The sequence below is a fragment of the Callionymus lyra genome, chromosome 8, assembly GCF_982586985.1.
Source record: "Callionymus lyra chromosome 8, fCalLyr1.hap1.1, whole genome shotgun sequence".
Lineage (NCBI taxonomy): Eukaryota > Metazoa > Chordata > Actinopteri > Syngnathiformes > Callionymidae > Callionymus > Callionymus lyra.
This window is the reverse complement of record NC_141825.1, coordinates 26,170,730-26,195,750: the sequence shown is the minus strand read 5'-3', so window position 1 is coordinate 26,195,750 and position 25,021 is coordinate 26,170,730. Positions and strand designations below refer to the sequence as shown.

Sequence of the window (25,021 nt, the reverse complement as noted above, 5' to 3'; positions counted from 1 at the left end):
GATAGCAGTCCCCCAATGGTACTTCTATAACGGCGTCTACTACATGTCCGTGGTCTGGTCCCGGTGCTGCGAGGCAGAGACCACCTTCTGGACCGGCGTCTAGAAGGTGTTGAGAGTTACCCTAAAAATGTGCCAGGCAACTAAAGCGTCTCTATATTTGGAGTAGTAGTTCTACTTTGAGTCGCTCCCAAACGACTCGACTCCTTCTCTAGGGGAGAGCCGAGCCATGACTCGGATCTTCCTGATTGAATCCTTGATCCGGTTCTTCCGGGTCACTCCCCAGAACAGAACGATACACCTGTGGAGCTGCACCTTTTGATGAGGTTCATTATGAACATCAGAGACAGGACGACATGTTTGAATGAACTTTAATATTCGATGACCAGGATGTTTCCATTTGACAACTGTTTAGCTTCAGCAGGTTCAAGGAGTAACTTGAAATAAGAGCGAACCAAAAGTACTGATACGGCATTTTTTCTCGGTAGCGTAGCCCAGTTAAGACGATTAGCTTTACTTTTTTACCCAAACATACTGTAATTACCAAAGAAAAACAACAGTTACATTCATCTTCATAAATAAACACATGCAGAGACGATATGATGCCGATAGTTGCTGTTTTTCTTGCTTCTTGTCGGAGCCATGTTTGAAGCGCTCGTTTGTTTACTCTATCGTTCTCTAACTAAGCTCAGCTGGAAAAAAACAAAACATGTTTCCCTTCAGAGTGGAATATTTACAACCGACGAACCTGTGTGGTTACGACTGACGCCGACCTTGTGTGGACGACCTTCACTGGTTGATAAAGCTTCATGAAACCGTGTCATGATCTCAAGAGATCAGTAGGTGGCGCCCTTACTTAAAAAAATGATGTTTGGTGAAGCTTCCATCTTCTCCCTGCTCCATCATCTCGTTGGTTTAAACTGAGGGCGCCACCTACTGAGCTCCAAAAACATGACACTGCTTCATGAAGCTTCATCGATACTCTTCAGATACCCCTATTGCAGTACCACATCTCCCCTCTAGGGCCTCCTGCTTAGGCTTTCTCCTGGTCAACAAAAACACATTTCAGCTCATTCTTTTCATTCGTTACTTCCCTGAAATACCACTTCTATCTTTCTCTCACACAAACCCTCATTTCACAACACAACAGCAACAACTTCCCTGTTCTGTTACTCAAGCGTATAGATATCTATATATATTTATTAGTTCTGTAAATAGGGTAAAAATAAATGTAAAGCTACATGAATTCTCTGCACATACAATCGTGCTGCCTTTGATGCAAGAAGCCTCTTGGTGCGTGTTCTGTTCCCCACAAACCACATTCGAAATATGTGTACAATCGTCACTTTCATGCACACAAAACCTCCCTCTTTTCATCCACTTTTATCCCCGAATACAAAACTCGGTTTAAAATAAGTATGTAAAACGATTTGGATTCAACATTCTCTGAACTCACGTGCTGTGCTTTGACTTAAAACGGCTGGTTTTTCGAAACTCTCCATCCAGTGACGCACTCCATTCACTCACTTAAGACATTCGTCGCGGTTAAAGTGTCTTCTCGGTTTAGTTTCCCCCGAAATCATCGTTACATCATCTCAGAGCAGCATCGGTAACTTTGACAAGAAGTCGGATAAATAAACGATTGAGATTTTCACAGTGGAAAATCTTTTGGTTTCAATAGTTATAATTAGGTCACTGAAATAAATAAATGAGAATAAATTAAATAATTTAATTAATTAATTTTAATAAGAAAATAAACATAATGAAAGTCAAAATGAAATAGTTAATAGTATTATTTAAATGAAAAACAATAATGCAGTTTTAAAAAATGAGTAAATATTTTAATAAAAACAGAGAAAACAATTGAGGATTAAAGCAAAGTGTTGAATAAAGACGAGGATTGGTTCAGCCACTAACTAACTTACTAAACCTACTCAACAAAAATGGTTAAAGTGGGCATATACTGCTCATTTCAAGTAGTTTAAAGCAAATTGTTTTGAAAACGGTTTTACTGAGACCAGTGTTTTATAGATAGGACTGAGGTACTCCTGACAACCTAGTTCTACGAAGAGATGACGCTTCATGAAACTGTGTCGGATCATTTTTTAAATCTCAGTAGGTGGCGCTTGTCGGTTCAAATATGAATGCGAAGTTAAATTCTATTCATAGAAGTAGATTCTAGTGGACTCAGAAATCGAGGCTTCATGAAGCTTCATCGACACCTCAGTGGATTTAAGGAAAATTCAGGTAAATCATTTTTATGGTCATTGTGAGTAATTCTTGGTTTCGGGGTCACGTTGAGATGCAGGATTTAACCTCTTTAAATAATTCTCGTCTTGCAAAGTTTAAAGCGTTGATCGTTGCAACGGTTTTAAGATCTGGTTTCTTCTTCACATCCTTTTCACTCTCCTCAGCTACGAGCTAAAGGCACATGAGAGCAGTGAGAGTGTCGGGACGGTGGTGTGACGATGGGAAGTGACAACCATTTGCTACATTTGTCCTCCCATCACTGCGAAGCAGGTAAAGTGAATATTTTCGATTAACACAGAATCTCAAAGCTGAACCCGCTGGTCGATATAAGGACTGGTAGCTTCACGAGAAAGACCCGAACGAGGTCCACACTCTGGCTAAGTCTACACACGTCAACCCACAGCGTCATGCAGCAGCGAAGCAGGAGTGCAAGAAGGAACAGTTTCATAAATTTCAGGCACTCTTAAAGATTCTTTGTGAGATCCATCAGCTTTTTTTATCCAGACTCCTGTATAATTAAATAAATATAATACATTTTCATGATATTTAGAACTTGAATAGTTCTTACATTCCTGTGCTGCAGTTAAACTTTATTCAACTCTTGTATTACCCACAGCTTCAAAGATCTTGAAATACTATTCATTTATTCTCCAAGTCTCAGCCTCACCATTATTTAACTATTATTTCTCAATGATGCCAAACGTATCTTCTCACGTAACCATGACTCCAATAAACCTCTTTCCTGATTCTTCCAGGTAAGATCTGTATCCAAAAGTCAAACCCAAAACATCTTCAGAACTTTTCTCCTCCACCAACATAACCATATCTTTCTTGTTCTCACTTGTAACGTCATCATCAACTTTAGAGTCAACTCCAAGATTTCATTGATAACTTTTAAAAACCACTCGGTTTCTCAGAACCTTTAGCCTTTTTCTTGTGCTCATTGACTTCTACTGCCAAGGATAGTGTATTCTACTTATATTTACTTATGTTTTTTTAAACCTCACCGACCGCTGCGTATTTTTCATGTTGTTAGGATTTGAGTTTTCTTTCCAGTTGGTCGGCTCAGAACTCGATCTTGCAGGCAGGGAAGGACTCGTCCTGCATGACGACTGTGCTGCTCGAGGCCAGAACCATGATGTTCAGATCCTGCTGCCTCTCGTGGGTCTGCTGGTACCACTCCCGGGTCATTTCCGTGTCATGTGTTGGGATGAGGGTCACCTGGAGAAAGGATCAAGAAGTACAGAAAGTTCCCTAAACCTCTTCTTTGAAATATCTAGAAGATATAATATTGAAAACGGAATATTCTTTATTCTTTAATTCATAAATATTATTTCTGTTGAGCACGTTTCTATCTAACTTTCTAATACTTCCGTCTTTCAACGATGATGATGATTACCTGCAGGTTTGAGCCCCACTGAGCTTTTCCCTCCAAAAAGGCATCCAGGACTTCTCGGCTGGGTTCTCCTCCGCTCGGGTCGTTCCCGCTCAAGACGTAATAAGAAGCTCGGACCCTCTTGAAGAACTCCTGGTCCACATTTTTTGCACTGCAGTGATTTGGTACATAAGCCAGATCGACATAGACGGGCAGTCCAGGTGAGGCGGCAGAGCCACCTTTCTGGTAGTTGGTACCTGGAGACATAAACGCTGTATTAAGTAAGTAAGTTATTTATATTTATAGAGCGCTTTTCTGGACCAGGGTCACAAAGCGCTTTAAAAATCAAAACAATACTCAATAAAGTATATACTTTAAAGGTCAAGATAAAACTGAGACAAACACAGGAGTTCCAGAAAATCAAGGAAAAGCTCAAATAGAAACGTCTTAAGATGTTTCTTGAAGGAGTCAGTAGATCCATCAAGTGCAAAGAGAGAGGAAGATCATTCCAAACCTTAGGAGCAACAGTCTGGAAGGAAAACCCCTTAAATATAAAGTATGTGATGCTCATCTGCTGATGCTAAAATGTTCCTCAGTAGCTGAAATCTTGTTTCCAAACATGCTCACTCTGTTGTGACTGGTCAGGAATCACAGGGAGAATTGCTGATGTGAATTGTCTTAGAAATCCTACTCAATCGACGGTACTTGCGACAAACTAGGGTGGCCCGTTGGTTCCCACTTGCAAAGTGCTGGTCCAATAAGCTACACACATCGCTTCCCTGGTTGGAAAATGTTGCAGTGCCGAGAAAATATACAGTGTTTTCCAGACAGTAAGGCGAATTTTGAATCCATAAACTTTCTTAAAAACTTTTAAAAGTGATGTATGGCATTGAAAAATGAGTCATGAATGTCATAACAAAGTCAGCATGTTTTAGTAAAAACTTTGGTAACCTATGAAGCCACGTGGCAAAGCTCCAAAGCATTACTCTGAGGCTCTGTAGTAATACTACGAAGCAGAACTGTGCTTAACGGGCCTTATAATCTAATATATATGATATGTACTGTATGTATGAAACATATTTATTTAAAAAGGAAATGTGGACGTCCACTGAGGTGCTTAAAATAGCTTAAACATTTGAATACTTAAGTAGTATGACTTTAAACTCACCTGAAGTGACTTTGGTGCCCATGGGCAAGGCTTTCCCAGGATTCAGGAGTTCGCTTCTTGACCCATGAGTTTCTGATGTTTTGTTCAGTTTTTGGCCGGAACTGTCTTTTGAAGTCTGATTCACTGGCGTTAAGGATCTTTTTTTGACGTTCCTACGAGCGGGAGACGCTGACTTAGGTTTAGTTTTCCTCGGACCCTTGGTGCTCTTCTTCAAGAACTTCTCTGTCCTACTATAGTCATTGAGCAGAGCCTCTGGGTCCACCATGCACACGTCTGGATGAGGAGGGTGAGGGCTAGGGTCCTTTTTGGCAGCAGGAAGGGGATCTTGAGACTGCTTGGAAATCCTAGGCGACGGTGGACGGTGCTCTGCGTCACCAGATCTATCCACGGGCAGATGTTCGGTATCTTCATCAGAGTCCAGGTTTCCTTCAGCTGTAATGGAGGGACATTCTTCCGTCTCGGGTGGGACGTCAGAATCTGAGTGTGAAGGTATGGATTCACTTGCTGATGTTGGTGGCGTCTCCTCTCCAGCAAGCATCCCACCAGGGTGAGGCTCACCACCCGGCTGAGGTCGTCTTTGCTTGTGCGACTTTCTCTTCTCGGCGTGTTGGTCAGGACCGCCCTGGACCTCTTTGAGTGACTGTCCTTTGCAAATCTCTTCCTCACCCTCATCGGTGTAGAGCGGACCACAGCTGGGGTTGATGAAAGATGGAGAAAGCTCGCCTTTGTGATGCTTGTAGTCGAAGGACGTGTGCGCTGATGAGGTGTTCAGCTCTAAAGTGGGGGAAATCTTAATGTTTCTCCCTGAGGCTTCAGAGTTCTTCATGGAGGGCAAAGTGGAGCCGCTACCACTGGCCAACCCCTCGTAAGTGTTGTTATCGTCACCGTAGTCGGAGGGAGGATCACTTGGGTAGTCATCGGGTCTCTGCAGCATCTCCCAGTCAGACAGGCTGCTTCTTCTTCTCATCTCCAGCCTCTCTGGCACATCTGGTGAACGTCTCTCCTCTTCGAGCTCAACGTCTTCACACTTTGATTCTGTCCGTTCTCCTTTTCCTTCTTTCACTTGCGACTCAAACGCTTCTGCGTAATCAGCGGCCATCTTGTCTTTTGATTCTGATTCTTTCTCACCCTTTATGGTTATGTTAGTATCTGGGAACTTTTGTTGAGATACGTCTGGTTTGGAAGACGACGTTGGACTGATGCTTTTTGTAGATCCCTTAACTAACGTACTTTGGACTTCGTAGTGTTGAGTTACTACGGTGTGTATCTGCTTTTGTTCATTTACTTTCTCTTGTTGACATCTGATTTGTAAGCTGCTTTCTTCAAGATGGTCTGGTGCCGCATCTGGTTTGGTTTCTTCGATCCTGTTGGTATCAACCTTTGGCTCAAAGGAAACGTCTGATAATAAATAACTCTCCATTGGTTCAGTGCATGGAATTTGTGAAGATATCGTGGAAGCAAAAGTCGGTAGTTTACCGTCATCTTTCTCAGGCAGAAGAGTTTCTCTTGGGTCAACGAGTTTGACGTCTTTTTTCTCTCCTGATGCATTTCTGGATTCTGTTGATTCACCCGGAGATGAGCAACCATCTTGCTTCATAGCATCACTATTTTTGCTCTGATGATCAGTTTTCTGTTTTAAAATGTCATCTTTTTCCAGATCATGAGCAGCATCATCGTGTTGGCATCCCAGTAGGCATGGTTGAGAGGTAGGAAGGGTTTGAGTCGATGGTTCAGGAATATCTAGAACTACTTTAGCGTCAGGTGTTTCTCCAGAGACAATCTCTTCTTTGGTGATACTCGATTCAGGAGAGGTTTTATTTGACTCTTCCAGTGTTGTGACATTACCAGAGCTATAGGAACAAGCTTCTGCACTTTTCTCCACTTCTATGTCAGCTTTTTCTTCATCATCATCATTGTCATCCTCATTGTCATGGTCTGCATTGGAATCTTTACTTTCAACCAGCAACCTTTTGTCCATATGAACGTCACTTTCTTTAGAAACATCTTGGAAGGATGTAGCACCTTTTTCAACCTGGCTTTTATCAGAACTCAAAGTATTCCCTCGGTCTTCTTGATCAATTGTGTTTCTTGGACCCACTGTGTGTAAACTATCCTGTGATGGTGTTGAGCCAGAAGCTGAGCTCTCCTGGTCACTAGTGTCCACCTGCTCTTCCACACTTACCGGTGAAGATGTTTCTTTCTTGGTCGTTGACCCAGGAACTACAGCATCACTTTCTACCTTCAAAGCAAAAGTTTCCTCCTTTTCTTTATCTGATTTTTCTGGCTTGTCGTCTTTAGGACTATGAGGGGTTTGCTCTTCTGCTTGGGAGGTTTTGTTGTCTTTAACATCAACAGGAGCTGATGTTTTTTCAACATACGGTAAGTCCATTTTCTCAGGTTCTTCTTTTTGGCCTTTCTCTAGGTCCTCATTAGATGCCGAAGCACTTTGATGGTAGCTTTCTTGACTCTCACTAGAAGACACAATGCTGAAGGTCTCTCTGCTAAAGGACAGGGGGTCCTCCTCGAATTGTTTATCATAGTGGAAGGTTTGATCTCCTGCTTCTTCCTCACAGGCTCTCCTATTATCATCGAGTCCAACTTCAGCTGAGGCCTCGTATCTCAAAGAGACCTCATGGTCCGATGGAAATGGTTTTTCTTCAGGATCATATTTTGAGGACTTCCTGTGCTCTTCCGGCCTCATGTCTTTCTCTTTGTCTGCGACCGTGTCATCTTCAGTATCTGCAACACAAGCCTGATCTGGTTCTCTTTCCAACATGAAGTACGAACAAGGCTCTGCTAGCCCCGGAGAAGCCGCCTCTCTTTCTCCTTCAACCTCTCGTTCTGTCTCCTTCCCAAAGGTCTGACCTGCCTGAACGCTGTCTTTGGCTTCTGGACTGATCCTATCAGGTTCCCTTCCTGAGCCTGACGCTGCACTTCCTTGAACGCTAGTGCTTGGAAGAGCTGCTTGTGTGACAGAAGGAGTTGTTACTGATATAGTTTTGGCAGCTACTGCATCCTCTTGGGGACATTTTTGTAGGCCTTGGTCTTCTTTTGGAGAAGGTACATCATCTGCTGGTGTCTTCCCGGCTGACTGCTGTGGCATGGTAAGAGTCGGAATGATGACAGTGCTCTGTTCTTCTCTGACGTTTCTGGATGGGTCACTTATCTGTGATGTCGCCTCAGGTTTTGAGTCTGTAGATGTATGTTCAGCAGGTGACGGTGCTCCTTCGATACACTTCTCTACTTCCTCTTGGTCTTCACTTGATGTCTGCTCAGCAGGTACTGGCTTGTTGTCAGACACTTTTTCTGTTTCTGCATCTTGCAGCGACACTATTTTATCCAGGGGTTTCTCCTGCACCGTCTCACTATCCCATCCCTCTACTCTTGTGGCGTCTGCATCCAGCCTTTCCATTTCAGTGACAAACGATGATTGCTTCTCCAGATTTCCTCCTTCATTCTTCTTTGATTTTCCATCACCGCCATCCACACACGCCATCTCACTTTCTTGCTGCTTTTCCTTATTTTGCTCTCTTTGTACTTCAGCTGCATCTTCTTTCTGCTTCTCTTGCTTCTCCTGAGCTGTCATGATGATATCACAAGTGCTTTGAGGTTCAGTCTTAACCACGTCCTTTTCCATCTCTTGAGCTGCTTTGGTTGTCGTCGCGAACAAAAAAGAATCATCCTGGTCTGTAGTTGAATTATTAGTGTCTGTTGGTTTTTCTGCCTGTGTCTCAAGATCCAATCTTTCATGTTTAGCTCCGGGTTCATTGTCATGTTTGTGACTGACTAATTCTTTAAAAGCTGTATTCTGGGTGTCTGTCTCTTTCTCTGAGCTGTCCTTTTCTCTGTCTTCCTCTTTTTTCTCCTTCAGTATGTCCAAGGAAAAACCTTCACCTTCTAGGATAGAATAACTTAATAGAGGCTGTTTCTCTTCCTCTTTGTTTCCATTAGTGTCCAAAGCTGTTTTCATAGATTCACTGCCATCATTGATCAGTTCTTTTGCTTCGGCCATCTTTTTGGGTGAAACTAAATCTTTATTTTCTAATGATTGTGCAGTTTTCTCGTCCTTATTGTCTTCCTTTCCCTTGTTAATGGATTTAACATCAGAAGTTTCGTCTACGCCGGTCACATCTTTATGGTCGGACTGTGCGACTTCGACTTTCTCAATCTTGTCTTCTTCGTTTTTGGCATAAATCCCAGGATAAATGTTGATGTTTTCTTGAGTGTTCTTGTCAGGCTGCACATCAGCAACGTCTTTTTCCTTTTCTGAATCTTTTATTTCATAGTCTTCGTGTTCCAACTTTGAGGGTTTATCAGAGAAATCTTCCAGTTGAATGTATCTAATCTCAGCGTGAGACTCTTCTGTAGTCGGTTGGATTGTTTGAGAGTCATCCTCACTGTCAACTCCTTCTTCGACTCCTTCACTGATCAAATCTTTCTGTTTTTCCTGGCGATCGATTTCACCAGTTTTAGTAAATGTTGGTGAACAAGAGTCTGATTTTGTATCTTTCTTGGCTTCCTGTTCACTGAGTTTAAGATCGGAAGCTACATTTATCGTCGCATCTTCTTTCTGTGCGGATTCCTCGCCGCATATGTCGAACGTATCAGATGATTTGACTTCAAGTTTCACGTCTTCAGTTTCCTTCCTTAATTCAACGAGGCTTGTTTGGTCTTTATCTGTCTGTTGCTTTTCTACCTGAATGACAGAAGCAACAGATGATGCTTCAACTTGACGAACGAGATCCTCCTGAGGAGAGAGTTTTTCTATCTGATCGTCCGTGACCAGCTCTACTCCACTCATATCTTTCTTTTCTGTCTCCCAGTTTTTATCAAGTTGCTTCGGGGAATGTGGTTCATCTATTTCTAAACTAAAATCCTCAGAATCCTGCTTATGTTCTTCATCATGGTCAATACTAGAGACTTTGTCCGGGTCAGTCACTGCACCTTGAGTTGTTGTCTTGTCAAGACTCAAATAACCAAGAGATGTAAACTCTGTGTCGTCCTTCTGGTCTCCTGTGGTAGAAACATCTTTTTGAATAAACGTTGCGCCAACATTTTCTATCTCTTGTTGTTGAACAGTTGGGCTTTGTTTGTCGGGTTTATGATCCACATCCAAGTCTTCTACTGCGTGAGAATCTCTCTCAACATTTTCTTCTTCTACGTGTTTTTGGCCAGTGGGCAATAAAATGCTTTTTTCTGGAGCCACCGTTGCTTGAACATCTTGAATGTCTGTGTCTGCAGTTGCATGTTTTTCAGTCTCTTGAACTTGACTTGATGCGTCTTCTTGTTCTTTTAAAACTTCAACAGTTTCTGGATCGTTTTCTTCATGGTCATCATGATGAATAATCAAACTGTCTTTACTTAGTTTCTGATCCACATTGGAGTCTTCTTCTGTGTCAGAATCCCTCTGAACTTTCACTTCTGCTTCGGTTCTCTGGCTGGAGGACGAGGAAACTTCCTTTTCTGGAGCCACTACTGCTGGAACGTCTTTAATGTCTGTGTTTTTTTCTGTAGATGTTGTACGAATGTCTTTTTCTATTCCTTGAAATTTACTTAGTGTGTCTTGTTGGTCTTTTGGATCTTTAATGGATGCATCATCATCATCAGATTTCTTATCTTGACCCATTTTTTTATGGTCATCATGACAAAGAGTCAAACTGTCTTCACTGTGTTTCTGATCCACACTTGAGTCTTTAAGTGTTTGAGAATCTTTATGAACATTTGCTTCTGCTTCTGTTTTCTGGCTGGAGGACAAGAAAACATCCTTTTCCGGAGCCACTAATGCTTTTTTTATAACTTGAACTTGACTTGATGTGTCGTCTTGTTCTTTTAAATCTTTGGTTCCATCATCAGATTTCTGATCTTGACCCATTTCTTTATGGTCATCATGAAGAATTGTCAAACTGTCTTCACTGTGTTCCTGATCCACATTGGAATCTTCTAGTGAGTGAGAATCTTTACGAACATTTGCTTCTGCTACTTTGTCTTCACCGGGGGACAGGATTGCTGGAGCCACCGTCGGTTGAACATCTTTTATATCCGTGTCAGAGGTTTTGTCTTCAGCTGTGGCGACACTCAGACGATCAACAGATGTAACCTCAGCCTCCTGGTCCACGAGGGTAGCAGCAATTTTATGAATGACTGTAACTTCAACATGTTCAACCTCCTGAACTCGACTTGATGTGTCTTTTTGTTCCTTTGGATCATCATCATCATCACTTTTCTTATCTTGATCATTTTCTTTATGGTCAACAATAGTCGGGTCGTCTACAACTGATTTCTGATCCACTTTAAATTCTTCTAGTGTTTGAGAATCTTTCTGAATATTTGCTTGTGTTACTGTTTTCTCACCAGGGGACAATAAAAGGTCCGGTTCTGGAGCCACTATTGGTTGAACACCTTTTATATCCTTGTCAGCAGTTTTGTCTGTAGTTGTGGTAGAAACATCTTCCTGCGCTAACGTTACTCCAACACTTTCTGTCTCTTTTACTTGACTTGATGTTTCCTGATGTTCCTTTAAATCATCAATGTTGGATTCCTTATCTTGACCATTTTCTTCATCTGGTTTCTGATCCATTTCTAAATCTCCTCGTTTCTGAGGATCGCCTTGAAACGTAGCTTCTGTGTCACTTTCATCACTGGACAAGAGTTTATCTGGAGCCACTACTGGCTGAACACCTTTTATATCCTTTTCAGCAGTTTTGTCTGCAGATGTGGTGGAAACATCTTCCTGAGCTAACGTTACTCCAACACTTTTTGTCTCTTGAACTTGAATTGATGTTTCTTGATGTTCCTTTGAATCGTCAACGTTAGATTTCTTATCTTGATCCATTTCCAAGTCTCCTCGTGTCTGTGGATCGCCTTGAAACGTAGCTTCTGTGTAACTTTCACCACTGGACAAGAGTTTATCTGGAGCCACCATCGGTTGAACATCTTGTATGTCTTTGTCAGCGGTTTTGTCTGTAGATGTAACGACACTCAGACGATCAACAGATACAACCTCTGCTTCAGCCTTTAGGTCTTCACTGGGAGAAACATCCTTCTGGATGAATGTTGCTCCAACATTTTCTATCTCCTGAACTGGACTTGATGTGTCTTCTTGTTCCTTTAGATCATCAACATGAGATTTCTTATCTTGATCATTTTCTTTATCATCATCATGATGAAGGGTCGAACTGTCTTTACTTTGTTTCTGATCCACTTTAAACTCTTCTAGTGCGTGAACATCTTCTTGAACATTTGCGTCTGTTATGGTTTTCTCGCCAGGGGACAAGAAAGTGTCCTTTTCTGGAGCCACCATTGGTTGATCTTTCATGTGTGTGTCAGCAGTTTTGTCTTCAGATGTAAGAAGCTGAAGCTCATCATTGGATTGATCCTTCACAGACTCAACTTCCTCACAGGGTTTGGTTTCTGAAGCCGTCCCATAATCAGGGACTTGATCTTCTATAGTCAATCCTGTATCAGGTACTGCCTTTATCTTCTCTTTCAGTGGTGACTCATGGTCTGGAGTCGGAGTAGTTGGTGATGTTTCAGACTTTTCAGGTGTGGAGCTTGTGATTTCATCTGGTTTGAAGGAGTCTGCCTCAACTTCAGATGGGGCAGGTAGAGACCCCAAAGTGCTTGTAGGCTGAATTGAAGAAGACGTTTTGGTGGTTTCATGAATACTCTGGTCAGTTGGTAACTGGACTGATTTGGTCACCTCGGGATGTTCATAGTCCTTACTTCTATCTCTGTCTTTTCTTTCTACATTTGCTGGACTATACCCTTCTTGTAGTTTTTCAAGACAGATATCTACATTTGGAGTTTGATCCTCTTCATCTTCTTCATCTTCGTCACCTTCATCCTCTGTACCTTCCAGTTCCTCGGGCGCTGAAAGATCTTCAGTTGGATCTCTGGGGGATCGTTTGTCCTCCAAGGACGTTGGTTTTATCGGTTCATTAGCATCGTAGATGAGGACGGATGCGACAGATTGATCTTCTGCTAGAGAAATACCCTGGGAGGACATTTTGTCAAACTCCGTGATGGACGTCGCAGATGACAGGTGCTCTTCTTCTGCGAGTGGAACTCCGCCGATGCTGGTGAACACAGAGACTTTTTCTTGCACAACGGTGCATTTCTCAAACGTTCCCGGAGCTTGTATTTCGCGGATGCCGTGGATATCGACAAAGGATCCGGTTTGATCCGGGACGGAGACGTCAAAAGCGCTGACGTCGTATTGCAGATGTGGAATCCTCTCCTCCACGTCTTCTTGGATTTCCTCATCAGAGATGGTTTGCTCCGTCTCAGAGTATCCTGGGATGGTCTCCTCGTGGATGTAGCAAACGGCTTCCACTCCTGTTCCACCTTGAAGATCCGCCGTCATCAGAGGCTTCGCCTCGTCGAATGGAAGATCTTCCTCTTTTATATCCTTCATTTTCTCCTCAACGACTTCCTTTACCTCCTCATCTGCTATTGCGTCTAAATCCTCCACCTCTTCCAGTTCAGCTTTTTCCATGTCTTCCTCTTCTTCCTCTTCATCCTCCTCGTCCTCTTTTGGCATCTGAAGTTCTTCTGGCAATAGATCAGACTTTTCCATTTCTTCAGTTTCATATTTTCTGTCCACATCTTTGCTCTCCTGTTTCGAGTCATACTCGTCTATTCCCACATCCTCTTTTTCAGTCTTCCTCTCAACAGATGGTTTTTCCTCCTCTGTTTCTTCTTCTGCTGCATCCTGGGAAGCATCGGGTTCCTCCTTAAGTGTTTGGGTCTCTTCTTTCTCTGGTTCCTGCTCTTGTTCTTTCTCTGGTTCTTTCTCTTGTTCTTTCTCTTGTTCTTTCTCTTGTTCTTTCTCTGGTTCTTGGTCCAACTCGTCTTCATTCCCCTCGATTGTTTTGTCAGGAACATCAGGAACAGCTTCTTCTATTTCCTGTGTCACTTCAGATCTTTGTAGTTCCTCACATTCCTTTACAGTTGAAGACTCGAGTTTTTCTTCAGTGTCTTCCGCCTGTTTTTGTTCTGGTTGAAGGGTCGTCGGTTCCTCGCTCTTCGGCCCAGAAGTCACTTTTGTTGCTCTGACCTTCCCGGTCTTGGTCTTGGACGATGCTTTGGCTTTATGAAGCGTCTTCCTCACTTCCGGCGTGAGCGGTTTAAGGTCCGGCTTTGTCATCTTCCTGAGCTCGGGTTTGACTCCATCCTTCTTTTTCTCCTCTCTCAACTTCACGTCTTTCTTCTCAACCTTCTTAATGACTTTCTTGATTTCCTTCTTCTCCTTATCCTTCTTCTCGTCCATCTTTGATACACGTTCCTTTAAGCTTTTCTTAATGGATTTGTCTTTGAGAAGTTTCTTCTTTTCCGGGACATCTGTTTTAGATTTTTTGACCTTTGTGGTCTTTTTCTCCTCTTTTTTCTCCGGCTCGTCCGCCTTTACTTCTTTGGAAACCTCCGTCACATCCATTTCCACGTCTGCTTTCGAAGCTTTGGTCTTGGGGGAGGCTTTAAGGCTCTCTTTGCTGTCGGTTCTGTGTTTTAACTTCTGCTTGTTCAGAAGAGGAGGAGCTCCCGCGGAAATGTCCTTCTGCGTTGCCACGGGGTATCTGAGGAAGTCCAGGTGTTTCAGTTTTTCCAGACCTTCTAAAATCTTGTTTTGAGGAGCGTTTCCAGGGAACAGAACCCTGATGATCTTTTCGGTCGGGTTGGCTGGGAGCCAAACGATAAGAGCCGTGACCGACGTCAAGTAGGGAACAGAAATTTCACCTTCTTTACCGTTGGCCAGCACGATTCCGGTCTTGGCTTTGCTATTCCCTGCCCACTTTTGCATTAAAAACTGCATCTCTTTACTGTCCTTGACCGGGTTGAGGACGTACATGTCTAGTTTGCCGACCCCCATCTTGTGGAACAATGTAATGGGTTCGATTGTGTTGCTAACCACACGCAACAAAGGCTCCGGTTTGATTCCGAGGTTGTGAAGGAACTGTAGCGTCAGAGACGCTTCCTCGATGCTACGTTTCACTTTCAGATTGGACTCTGGCAGACGTAGCTTCTCGGGAACGTTGAAGAACACCACGCCCAACTCTGGAGAGATGAGGTTCTTCACCCATTCATTGTAGTTCATGGAATCTTGAGATTTGTCCTCGTCTTGCTCCGCGACCTTCCTCTGAAGGAGCCCGTTGATTCCAGGCAGGTTGTCGGCACCGATGTGGGTCAGAAGGATGGAGTCGATGCGGTCCAGGTGTCGGACCAGCTTCCAGAAGCAGGACTTCCTCTCGGAGCCGCCGTCGACCAGGATGTTGAAGCCGTTGACGGCGAAGAGAGCCGAGTCCCCGCGACCCCCGGGGAAGATGTAGCAGCAGGGCTTGGACAGCTTCAGGAACCCTCCAGACGTGGGCGGCTCCAGGAGATCGAACGGCGAAGGCACGTCCACCGTCTCGGAGACGTACTCCGTGAACTCCCTGATGCCCTCCATGCTGGGCAGGAGCGGCTCTGGGTTTAGTTTGTATTCCAGGAAGTCCTGAAGAGCCGGCAGTTGTCCCGGGGAGCTCCAGCCCACCACACCTCGGCAGGACACGGTGAGCGTAGCCTTGTGCTCGGAGGCTTCCAGGAACTCAGTGACCTTGAGAAGGAAGAGAGTCGGCGTGTTATTATGAGTTTAAGATCTGGAGATGATTGTTTCTGACACTTTTGAGGTCTATCAAGTTCTAACTTTTCAGAATCAGAAACATGGAGGTAGATTTGTTTCTTGATTACCCCCAAAAAATAAGCATTTTGCGTCCAAAAAGTTGCTTCAATGGTGAAAAATGTTTGTCCAATAACGTTTACTTTATTCAATAAAAACATGAAAAACATTCCAAACATTTTCAATTAAAATAAAATAATTTCAATACAAAAGTTACTTCAATATAGAAAAACATTTTCAATTCAAAATAATTTAAATAAATCAATAAAAACTAAACAAAAAGTTTCAATCAAAATAAAAGTTCAGCATTTTCAATTTAAAAACAATTATTTTCAATTAAAAAAAGAAAAATGACTTCAATCAAAAAATATATATCTAATCCAAAATGTTTTACTTCAACCTAAAAACAAACAAAGGTAAAAGTTGATACAATCCAAAATAAAAGATGTTTTCTATCCAAAATACAGTTAAAAATTAAATCAAAAGACAATTGCTTCAATAAAAATAAATTGAAATGTATTATGTTATGTAAATGTTATTAATGGTATTAATCCAGAGACAAATCAACCTCCATGTTCAATCATCTTTAATTCAAGGCAGTATTTACCTCCAGTACTAGTAACATATAGTAAAAATGCTGCTAACGAGTACACAGTTGACGCAAACAAAGTAAATTGATTTTTAAATTGAATTTATTATGAATATAATAAATATTTTTTATACTCTATACGGGTGATCTTGATCTTTTTTGGACTCAAACGTTTGACCAACTTTCTCCAAAAACTCTTTCCTAAAACCTTGATGTTCAGAAAGTACTCGGAGAAACACCTTCACACTTTTGAATTGAAGGAGAAGAATCTACGCGTCCGTAAGTTTATCTTCTGTCCTCAGTTGTTGTCTGACCATCAAAACTGTGTCAATGACTCCATCATTTTGTTCTCATCGTTTTCTTGATGCTTTGTTTCGGTGAAGCTTCATCTTCGCGTCTGTTACTGCCGTGTTGTCCTTCTGCGTCTATTTTTGCTCTTACAGTTGACACCGTCTTTCCATCTCTGCAGGTGACCTTGAGTTCATCTAGAGATCCACACACATCTTCAATCATCCAACATCCTCGGTTATTAACCCTTGTGTTATCCGAGGGTCAAGGTGACAAGGACGGTTGAGGTCTTTCATTTTGACCCAGAGACAACACAAGGTTTGTTTTCGGGCCTTCGGGTCACCATGACCCAGAGACAACACGAGGGATACCACAAACGCATTTGTTTTCGGGCCTTCGGGTCACCTTGACCCAGAGACAACACAAGGGATACCACAAACGCATTTGTTTTCGGGCCTTCAGGTCACCATGACCCAGAGACAACACAAGGGATACCACACACACATTTGTTTTCGGGCCTTCGGGTCACCTTGACCCAGAGACAACACAAGGGATACCACAAACACATTTGTTTTCGGGCCTTTGGGTCAACTTGGCCCTCGAATAACAAGGTTTCACAATGACCTACAACAATATTGATGGCGTCAATCATTTTATGACATTGCCAAGTCATTGATCCGTGCGATGACTGAGAACGAGAGGATACAAAACAACCTTGTTTCTTGTAAATGTATTAATTCATAACAATCATTATTTATTTTCACCTTTTTTTCTTTTTAAATCTTGCTATTCTCTCCATTCTCTGGGAAATAAAGCCACACTTTGGTGAAGTTCTGGACTCACCCCGGGAGCATCAAAGACACCTGCGAAGGTCTGGTGCGTGAACAGCCCGGTCTGGAGCAGGAGGCCACTGTGGTGGAGGATCTGGCCGCTCAAGACCAGGAGCTTGTGTCCGGACGAGTCTGTGATCAGAGCCTGGACCTGGAAGAGGAACATCATTGGGGTCAGTGCAAGTTTTTGAATCCTTTTTGAGCAGTTAAAACTATATCAGTCATACTTGACCGTATAAATACATGTTCAACTTGAAATAGATACTTGTATATATATATATGTATATATAAATATATATTCGTGTGTGACGTGAGTTCAAGAAGTTAAACTCTGCTTAGATATGTTAATTTTGTGGATCAAAATACTTTTTAAAAGGTCAAAATAATGCTATAAAACTGTAGAAATGTTTTCTACTGAACAATTGTATTACAAGATCTTTGGAGATTTTCTCTTATTATTTCTGAACATATATTACTGTTCGGAGTTTACTGCATAGTCTCTGTATATTTCATCTCTTTTTATTTTTTCTTTCTGTAATTTTATATTGTGTTTATAGTTTATTTTAAATATCTTATTCTCTGTATATTCTGTTTATTATATACAGGTCTGTATATTTCAGATTTCATCTGCGCCTTTTTTACTTTTATATTTTGTTATGAGTTCATTTTACATCTTAATTTTGCATTATTTCAGTCTTTATCCTGCATTTTTACTGTTATATTTTATTGTATATTTACAGAAGAACATTTAATTTTTTTTACACTTTTTTACATTTTTTTTTACACTTTTGTAAAGTGTAAAGTGTTTATCTGTAACCGGCGCTGCTAAGAATTAGAACTTCCTCACGAGATCGTTTATTATTATAATTATTATTTTCCTTAATTTCCTCCTTTTTATAGGTAATGTTTTTTTGTGTTTTTTACATTTATATCATTTTAAAAATTAAATTAAAATTAAATGTAACTTATTTTATGGCATCATTTTTGCAAGGCAGTTCCACATGGTGGCGCCGTCCAGGAGCTTAACATAAAAAATATACCATCACTACCATAACTACATTTTCTAGTACTACTACTATTGTTAGTATTACTAATTCAACTATTATTAGCTCCTGCTGCTGTTGCTACGTCAATTCAATGTTCAATTGTATACTATGATAACATGTACTAGTACTACTGCTGAAGATATTGCTACAAGTAGTGAAACCGTTTCATTAATTAATTAAATGTACTACAACTAAAACTACTTCTATCGATTCATTTCTTTGCATGTTATATATTTTATTTTCATGTACACATGGATTTTATTTAGAGTTTTCAAAGAAATAGATGTAGAATCAGACTAAGGTTATGTAAGAATGTCCTTTTTTCATTAATTATGTCAAGTTTTCTTTTGCTTGACGGTCCCTAACAGCATCACAGGACACAACGCAGCCCCTGAGTGAATGTAACTGATCACACTGAACGAGTATAATCGTGTTTGATTATTGATACAATAAGAAGACATTTTAATTCTTGTCAAGCATTTGAGAAGTTACCTCTGACAAGATGGTGTCATGCGAGGGGTTCACGAGCACCACGGTCTCCAACACATCACTCCTGTAGTGAAGAGTCCGCTGACCTGCAGACATGAACTTTATTAACCTCAACTACCTGCACGACACCTGCAGTCTGTGTCTCAAATCACATACTTCTCTTAGTATACTAGAAGTTAGTATCATCAGGATAGTGTACGTACTAACTAGTAACTAATCCTCCACAGATAGTATGTCTCAAACATACTTCTCTTAGTATACTAGAAGTTAGTATCATCAGGATAGTGTACGTACTAACTAGTAACTAATCCTCCACAGATAGTATGTCTCAAATCACATACTTCTCTTAATATACTAGAAGTTAGTATCATCAGGATAGTGTACGTACTAACTAGTAACTAATCCTCCACAGATAGTATGTCTCAAATCAAACTCTGCTGCTACACACTAACAGGAAATGACGCGACAGCTTCTTCTTCTACTACTATCTAACGATGATTTCAACCAGCTGTAGGAACACTATCGCCACCTGCTGGCAGCACGTTTGGATGTTAAAGGTAAAATATCATAGAGCCAAGGGCGACATCTAGTGGACACTGAAAAAAAAGACACTGTTTCATGAAGCTTCATCGACACATCACTATGAATTCGATTTTTTTTTTTTTTTTACAATTGTTATAAAAAAATATCTATATATTTCACACATTCCCAGAAGTGTTAACACACCAACCACACAATACAGAGAAACAATTAGACTTCATGTTCAGAAGCTCAACAAAACGCTCAAAAACAAGAAAACACGAACATTACGTATATTTGATGAGTCTTAAGAAACACTGACAACATGTTGGATTTACAGAAACTGTGTTATTTTACTTCTGCTTTGAATTTTTGTAAAGACAAAGTCTGTTTTTTTTGTTTTTCATGTAGTAGAGCTGGATGTATATGTCACGGTACAGATTGGGATCCAATATTCAGATCTCAGTTCAGTAGTAGGGTTGGAATTCCAATCTGTACTAGTACTAGTACAGTTACTCTGGGTACCTGACTCTGTACGGTTTGTCAATAAAGCTTTGATGAAATGTTTGTCAAAAGAATCTAGAAATGTTTGAATTGTTGAGTCGACTCCGACAGAACAAGTGATAGAACGATTGTTAAAGAAAACTGTAATACTTTTACAAAAGTACTGCTCAGTTTTCACCTGAGTCACGACGATCCACGGATGTGTGTCGTCGACACAGATGAGATTAAATTTAGAGTCTGGTGACCTGGAGCTTCATTTAGACGCAATGATGCAAAGTGTGTGTTCATGATGAGGTCTCACTCGGATGGGTTTCATACTTCGCTCAGTACTATGTTGATCAGACAAAAACTGCAGGTGTGAGAAAATATCGGAATATTTGTTTCACAATACTTTATCACAGCACTGTATTGTGTTTGTTTTTCTTTCAATTCAAGTGTTTCTAGGATACAGTGAGTCCAGCAGCTTTTAAAGCTGATGTTTGGGTATATTTTGGTTTCAAAATAAATTAAAACAGTTACGACTTCGTCAAGAGTCATGTGGTCTGTAAATACTACAACACCAGAGTCAAGTACTGGACAATACTACACATATATCCTTGTTACTACACTATCACAACACCAGAGTCAAGTACTGGACAATACTACAAATATATCCTTGTTACTACACTATCACAACACCAGAGTCAAGTACTGGACAATACTACACATATATCCTTGTTACTACACTATCACAACACCAGAGTCAAGTACTGGACAATACTACACATATATCCTTGTTACTACACTATCACAACACCAGAGTCAAGTACTGGACAATACTACACATATATACTTGTTACTACACTATCACAACACCAGAGTCAAGTACTGGACAATACTACACATATATACTTGTTACTACACTATCACAACACCAGAGTCAAGTACTGGACAATACTACACATATATCCTTGATACTACAGTACCACAACACCAGAGTCAAGTACTGGACAATACTACACATATATACTTGTTACTACAGTACCACAACACCAGAGTCAAGTACTGGACAATACTACACATATATCCTTCATACTACACTATCACAACACCAGAGTCAAGTACTGGACAATACTACACATATATACTTGTTACTACACTATCACAACACCAGAGTCAAGTACTCGACAATACTACACATATATACTTGTTACTACACTATCACAACACCAGAGTCAAGTACTGGACAATACTACACATATATACTTGTTACTACACTATCACAACACCAGAGTCAAGTACTGGACAATACTACACATATATACTTGTTACTACACTATCACAACACCAGAGTCAAGTACTGGTGGACAATACTACATATATATACTTGTTACTACACTATCACAACACCAGAGTCAAGTACTGGACAATACTACACATATATACTTGTTACTACAAAATCAAATTATATCGTATCGTTGACACTGTTTCATGAAGTATCAACAGATTCTTACCAACACAAACTCCTTTCAACCCCTACATTGTGTATTAGTGTGTCGCACAGTACACACTAAGACCGGTTGTTAATAGTAGTAATAACGTGAAATCCTTGACCTCTGACCTCTGATCACACCTCAGCAGAAGCGTCGTCTTCCTGAGGTGTGACCGTCTGTCACGGGTTCAAGGCCGGCGTCAGCTTCTGAATCCGTCCTTGTGTTCTTCTCTCAGGACGAAGGTCCGCGTCGACGCTGCTAATGTGACACCAGAGCCGCTGACGTGGTCTCAGGTCCATCAGTGATGCTGCTCGGATCAGGTTCTCTCCAGGTGACCTTCACATCCACCGTGACACCGCATCGATCCAGGTGACATCATCATCTCAGAGACACTCTTATTCTGTTCGTTCCTCAACCTGGTTTCACAGTTTTCTGGCTCATCATCGGACGACCTGCTGGATATAAATACCTCACGACGGACGACTGGAACCAGAACGCCCTCGGAACGACCGCTAAAACGAGGCGACCGGATGACTGACGGAGATCTGGCCGCCCACGATCCACATCCCAGGTTTACCTGCGGTGGAAGCTACAGGTCTGGAAGGTCATCAAGCAGGTGAGAAGGTCGGTTCTATTGCTGAGGAAATGTATCATTCCAGACTTCAACCTCTGAACAAGTGCATATGTGGTATAATGTCGTAACAGATTATTCACAACATTGCAATAACCTTTTATCACACTAGAGGGAGCCAAAAACAATAAGTTCAATTTAACCAATTGTTGCTTTAACACTTAACTTTACGTTACTTTTTTTTAAAGTCATTAAATCTGATAATTTCTATATTAAAAGCTTGACTTTTAATGAAAATTAAAAGATTTTAATATTATATTTCAAAAAATGAATAGATTTCACACAGAGTTTGATATTGTAATTCAAATAATTCAAAAATAAAATTCTAAATTAAATTAAACTGAACTTATTTTAGCATCATTTTTGCAAAGCAGTTCCACATGGTGGCGCTGTCCAGGAGGACATGAATAATACACCATCACTACTGCAACTACTACTACTGTTGATAGTACTGCTAATTCAACTAATTTATTTAATTATTAATAGTTTATAAATACAAATTCCTCTTAATTACTGGAATTGTAATATAAATAAATATTCAATTTATATTCATTGAAAATGTTAAATTAAAATGTCAATACAGAGATGATTTCATTCAATTATTCAAAAAAGTAATCCATGCTTAAAGAGTAAAATATTCATCGATTCGGCTTCATAGTATTACTCCGCAAGGGTTGGTAGTATTAGTCTGAAGGCTACATAGTATTACTCTGTGATGTTGTACCACACCACAAGGCATTGTAGTGTTATTCTCCAAGGCTTCATAGTATAACTCTGTGAGGTTGTGTTGTATTACTACACTTAGCTTCGTAGTATTACTGTGCGAGGCTCCATAGTACTACTCCACAAGGTTCTGAAGTATTACTCAATGAGGCTTCGTAGTATTATTCCGCGAGACTTCGTAGTATTATTTTGCGAGGCATTGTAGTATTATTTTGCAAGACTCTGTAGTATTACTACTTAGTAGTAACACTACTTATTTATATTCTTATTCCAATAATGAAGTTCTAAATTTCAATCGAAGTACTATCATGACCCTTGACCTTGAGCGACCAGTAACAGTGACCCCGACAGAAGCAAAGAGAGTTAAAGAGTGACTCGAGCAGAAAGAAGCTCCAGGTCCGACCCGTGGTGAACAAACACTGTTTCCTGGAACGAACACACATGTCACTGAAGGTTACGAGTTTAGACTTGAACTCTAAATAACCTCTTAAGTTGGATAAGAGCGACTCCAGCACGACGGCACGACGGGCTGCAGCGTATCGCCTTGTTTTTTGGTTAATCCTTCGCTCAGACTTAATCCAATCCTTCCTCCTCCTGAACCATCGCTCGTGGTTACAGTCGACAGAACCAGTTGTTGGCGGAAAATACTGTCAGAACATCTTAGATTTGGGACGATACTGTGAGACACACTCTAGTGGACAAAATCTGACTTAACAATATTTATCACGATACATGGTCAACGATATGATACATTGTGATAGTGTAGTAACAAGTATATATGTGTAGTATTGTCCAGTACTTGACTCTGGTGTTGTGATAGTGTAGTAACAAGTATATATGTGTAGTATTGTCCAGTACTTGACTCTGGTGTTGTGATAGTGTAGTAACAAGTATATATGTGTAGTATTGTCCAGTACTTGACTCTGGTGTTGTGATAGTGTAGTAACAAGAATATATGTGTAGTATTGTCCAGTACTTGACTCTGGTGTTGTGATAGTGTAGTAACAAGTATATATGTGTAGTATTGTCCAGTACTTGACTCTGGTGTTGTGATAGTGTGGTAACAAGTATATATGTGTAGTATTGTCCAGTACTTGACTCTGGTGTTGTGATAGTGTAGTAACAAGAATATATGTGTAGTATTGTCCAGTACTTGACTCTGGTGTTGTGATAGTGTAGTAACAAGTATATATGTGTAGTATTGTCCAGTACTTGACTCTGGTGTTGTGATAGTGTGGTAACAAGTATATATGTGTAGTATTGTCCAGTACTTGACTCTGGTGTTGTGATAGTGAAGTAACAAGTATATATGTGTAGTATTGTCCAGTACTTGACTCTGGTGTTGTGATAGTGTAGTAACAAGTATATATGTGTAGTATTGTGGAGTACTTGACTCTGGTGTTGTGATAGTGTAGTATCAAGTATATATGTGCAGTATTGTCCAGTACTTGACTCTGGTGTTGTGATAATGTAGTAACAAGTATTTATGTGTAGTATTGTCCAGTACGTGACTCTGGTGTTGTGATAGTGTAGTAACAAGTATATATGTGTAGTATTGTCCAGTACTTGACTCTGGTGTTGTGATAGTGTAGTAACAAGTATATATGTGTAGTATTGTCCAGTACTTGACTCTGGTGTTGTGATAGTGTAGTAACAAGTATATATGTGTAGTATTGTCCAGTACTTGACTCTGGTGTTGTGATAATGTAGTAACAAGTATTTATGTGTAGTATTGTCCAGTACGTGACTCTGGTGTTGTGATAGTGTAGTAACAAGTATATATGTGTAGTATTGTCCAGTACGTGACTCTGGTGTTGTGATAGTGTAGTAACAAGTATATATGTGTAGTATTGTCCAGTACTTGACTCTGGTGTTGTGATAGTGTGGTAACAAGTATATATGTGTAGTATTGTCCAGTACTTGACTCTGGTGTTGTGATAGTGAAGTAACAAGTATATATGTGTAGTATTGTCCAGTACTTGACTCTGGTGTTGTGATAGTGTAGTAACAAGTATATATGTGTAGTATTGTGGAGTACTTGACTCTGGTGTTGTGATAGTGTAGTATCAAGTATATATGTGCAGTATTGTCCAGTACTTGACTCTGGTGTTGTGATAATGTAGTAACAAGTATTTATGTGTAGTATTGTCCAGTACGTGACTCTGGTGTTGTGATAGTGTAGTAACAAGTATATATGTGTAGTATTGTCCAGTACTTGACTCTGGTGTTGTGATAGTGAAGTAACAAGTATATATGTGTAGTATTGTCCAGTACTTGACTCTGGTGTTGTGATAGTGTAGTAACAAGTATATATGTGTAGTATTGTCCAGTACTTGACTCTGGTGTTGTGATAGTGTAGTAACAAGTATATATGTGTAGTATTGTCCAGTACTTGACTCTGGTGTTGTGATAGTGTAGTAACAAGAATATATGTGTAGTATTGTCCAGTACTTGACTCTGGTGTTGTGATAGTGTAGTAACAAGTATAT

General features: G+C 40.6%; 1 protein-coding gene across 1 annotated transcript in view; it reads right to left on the bottom strand.

The window, feature by feature from the left end:
• Positions 1–349: 349 nt before the first annotated feature.
• The window catches only part of LOC148074404 (uncharacterized), a 55,085-nt gene continuing 30,413 nt past the window's right edge, over positions 350–25,021 (bottom strand). The window contains exons 3-7 of the mRNA XM_087798278.1: positions 18,687–18,769; positions 17,162–17,299; positions 4,791–15,378; positions 3,647–3,879; positions 350–3,468 (exon numbers count right to left, since the gene is read on the bottom strand). Of these exons, the coding sequence (XP_087654404.1) occupies positions 3,313–3,468; positions 3,647–3,879; positions 4,791–15,378; positions 17,162–17,299; positions 18,687–18,769 (11,198 nt within the window). The 3' untranslated portion in view covers positions 350–3,312. The remainder of the gene's footprint in view (positions 3,469–3,646; positions 3,880–4,790; positions 15,379–17,161; positions 17,300–18,686; positions 18,770–25,021) is intronic.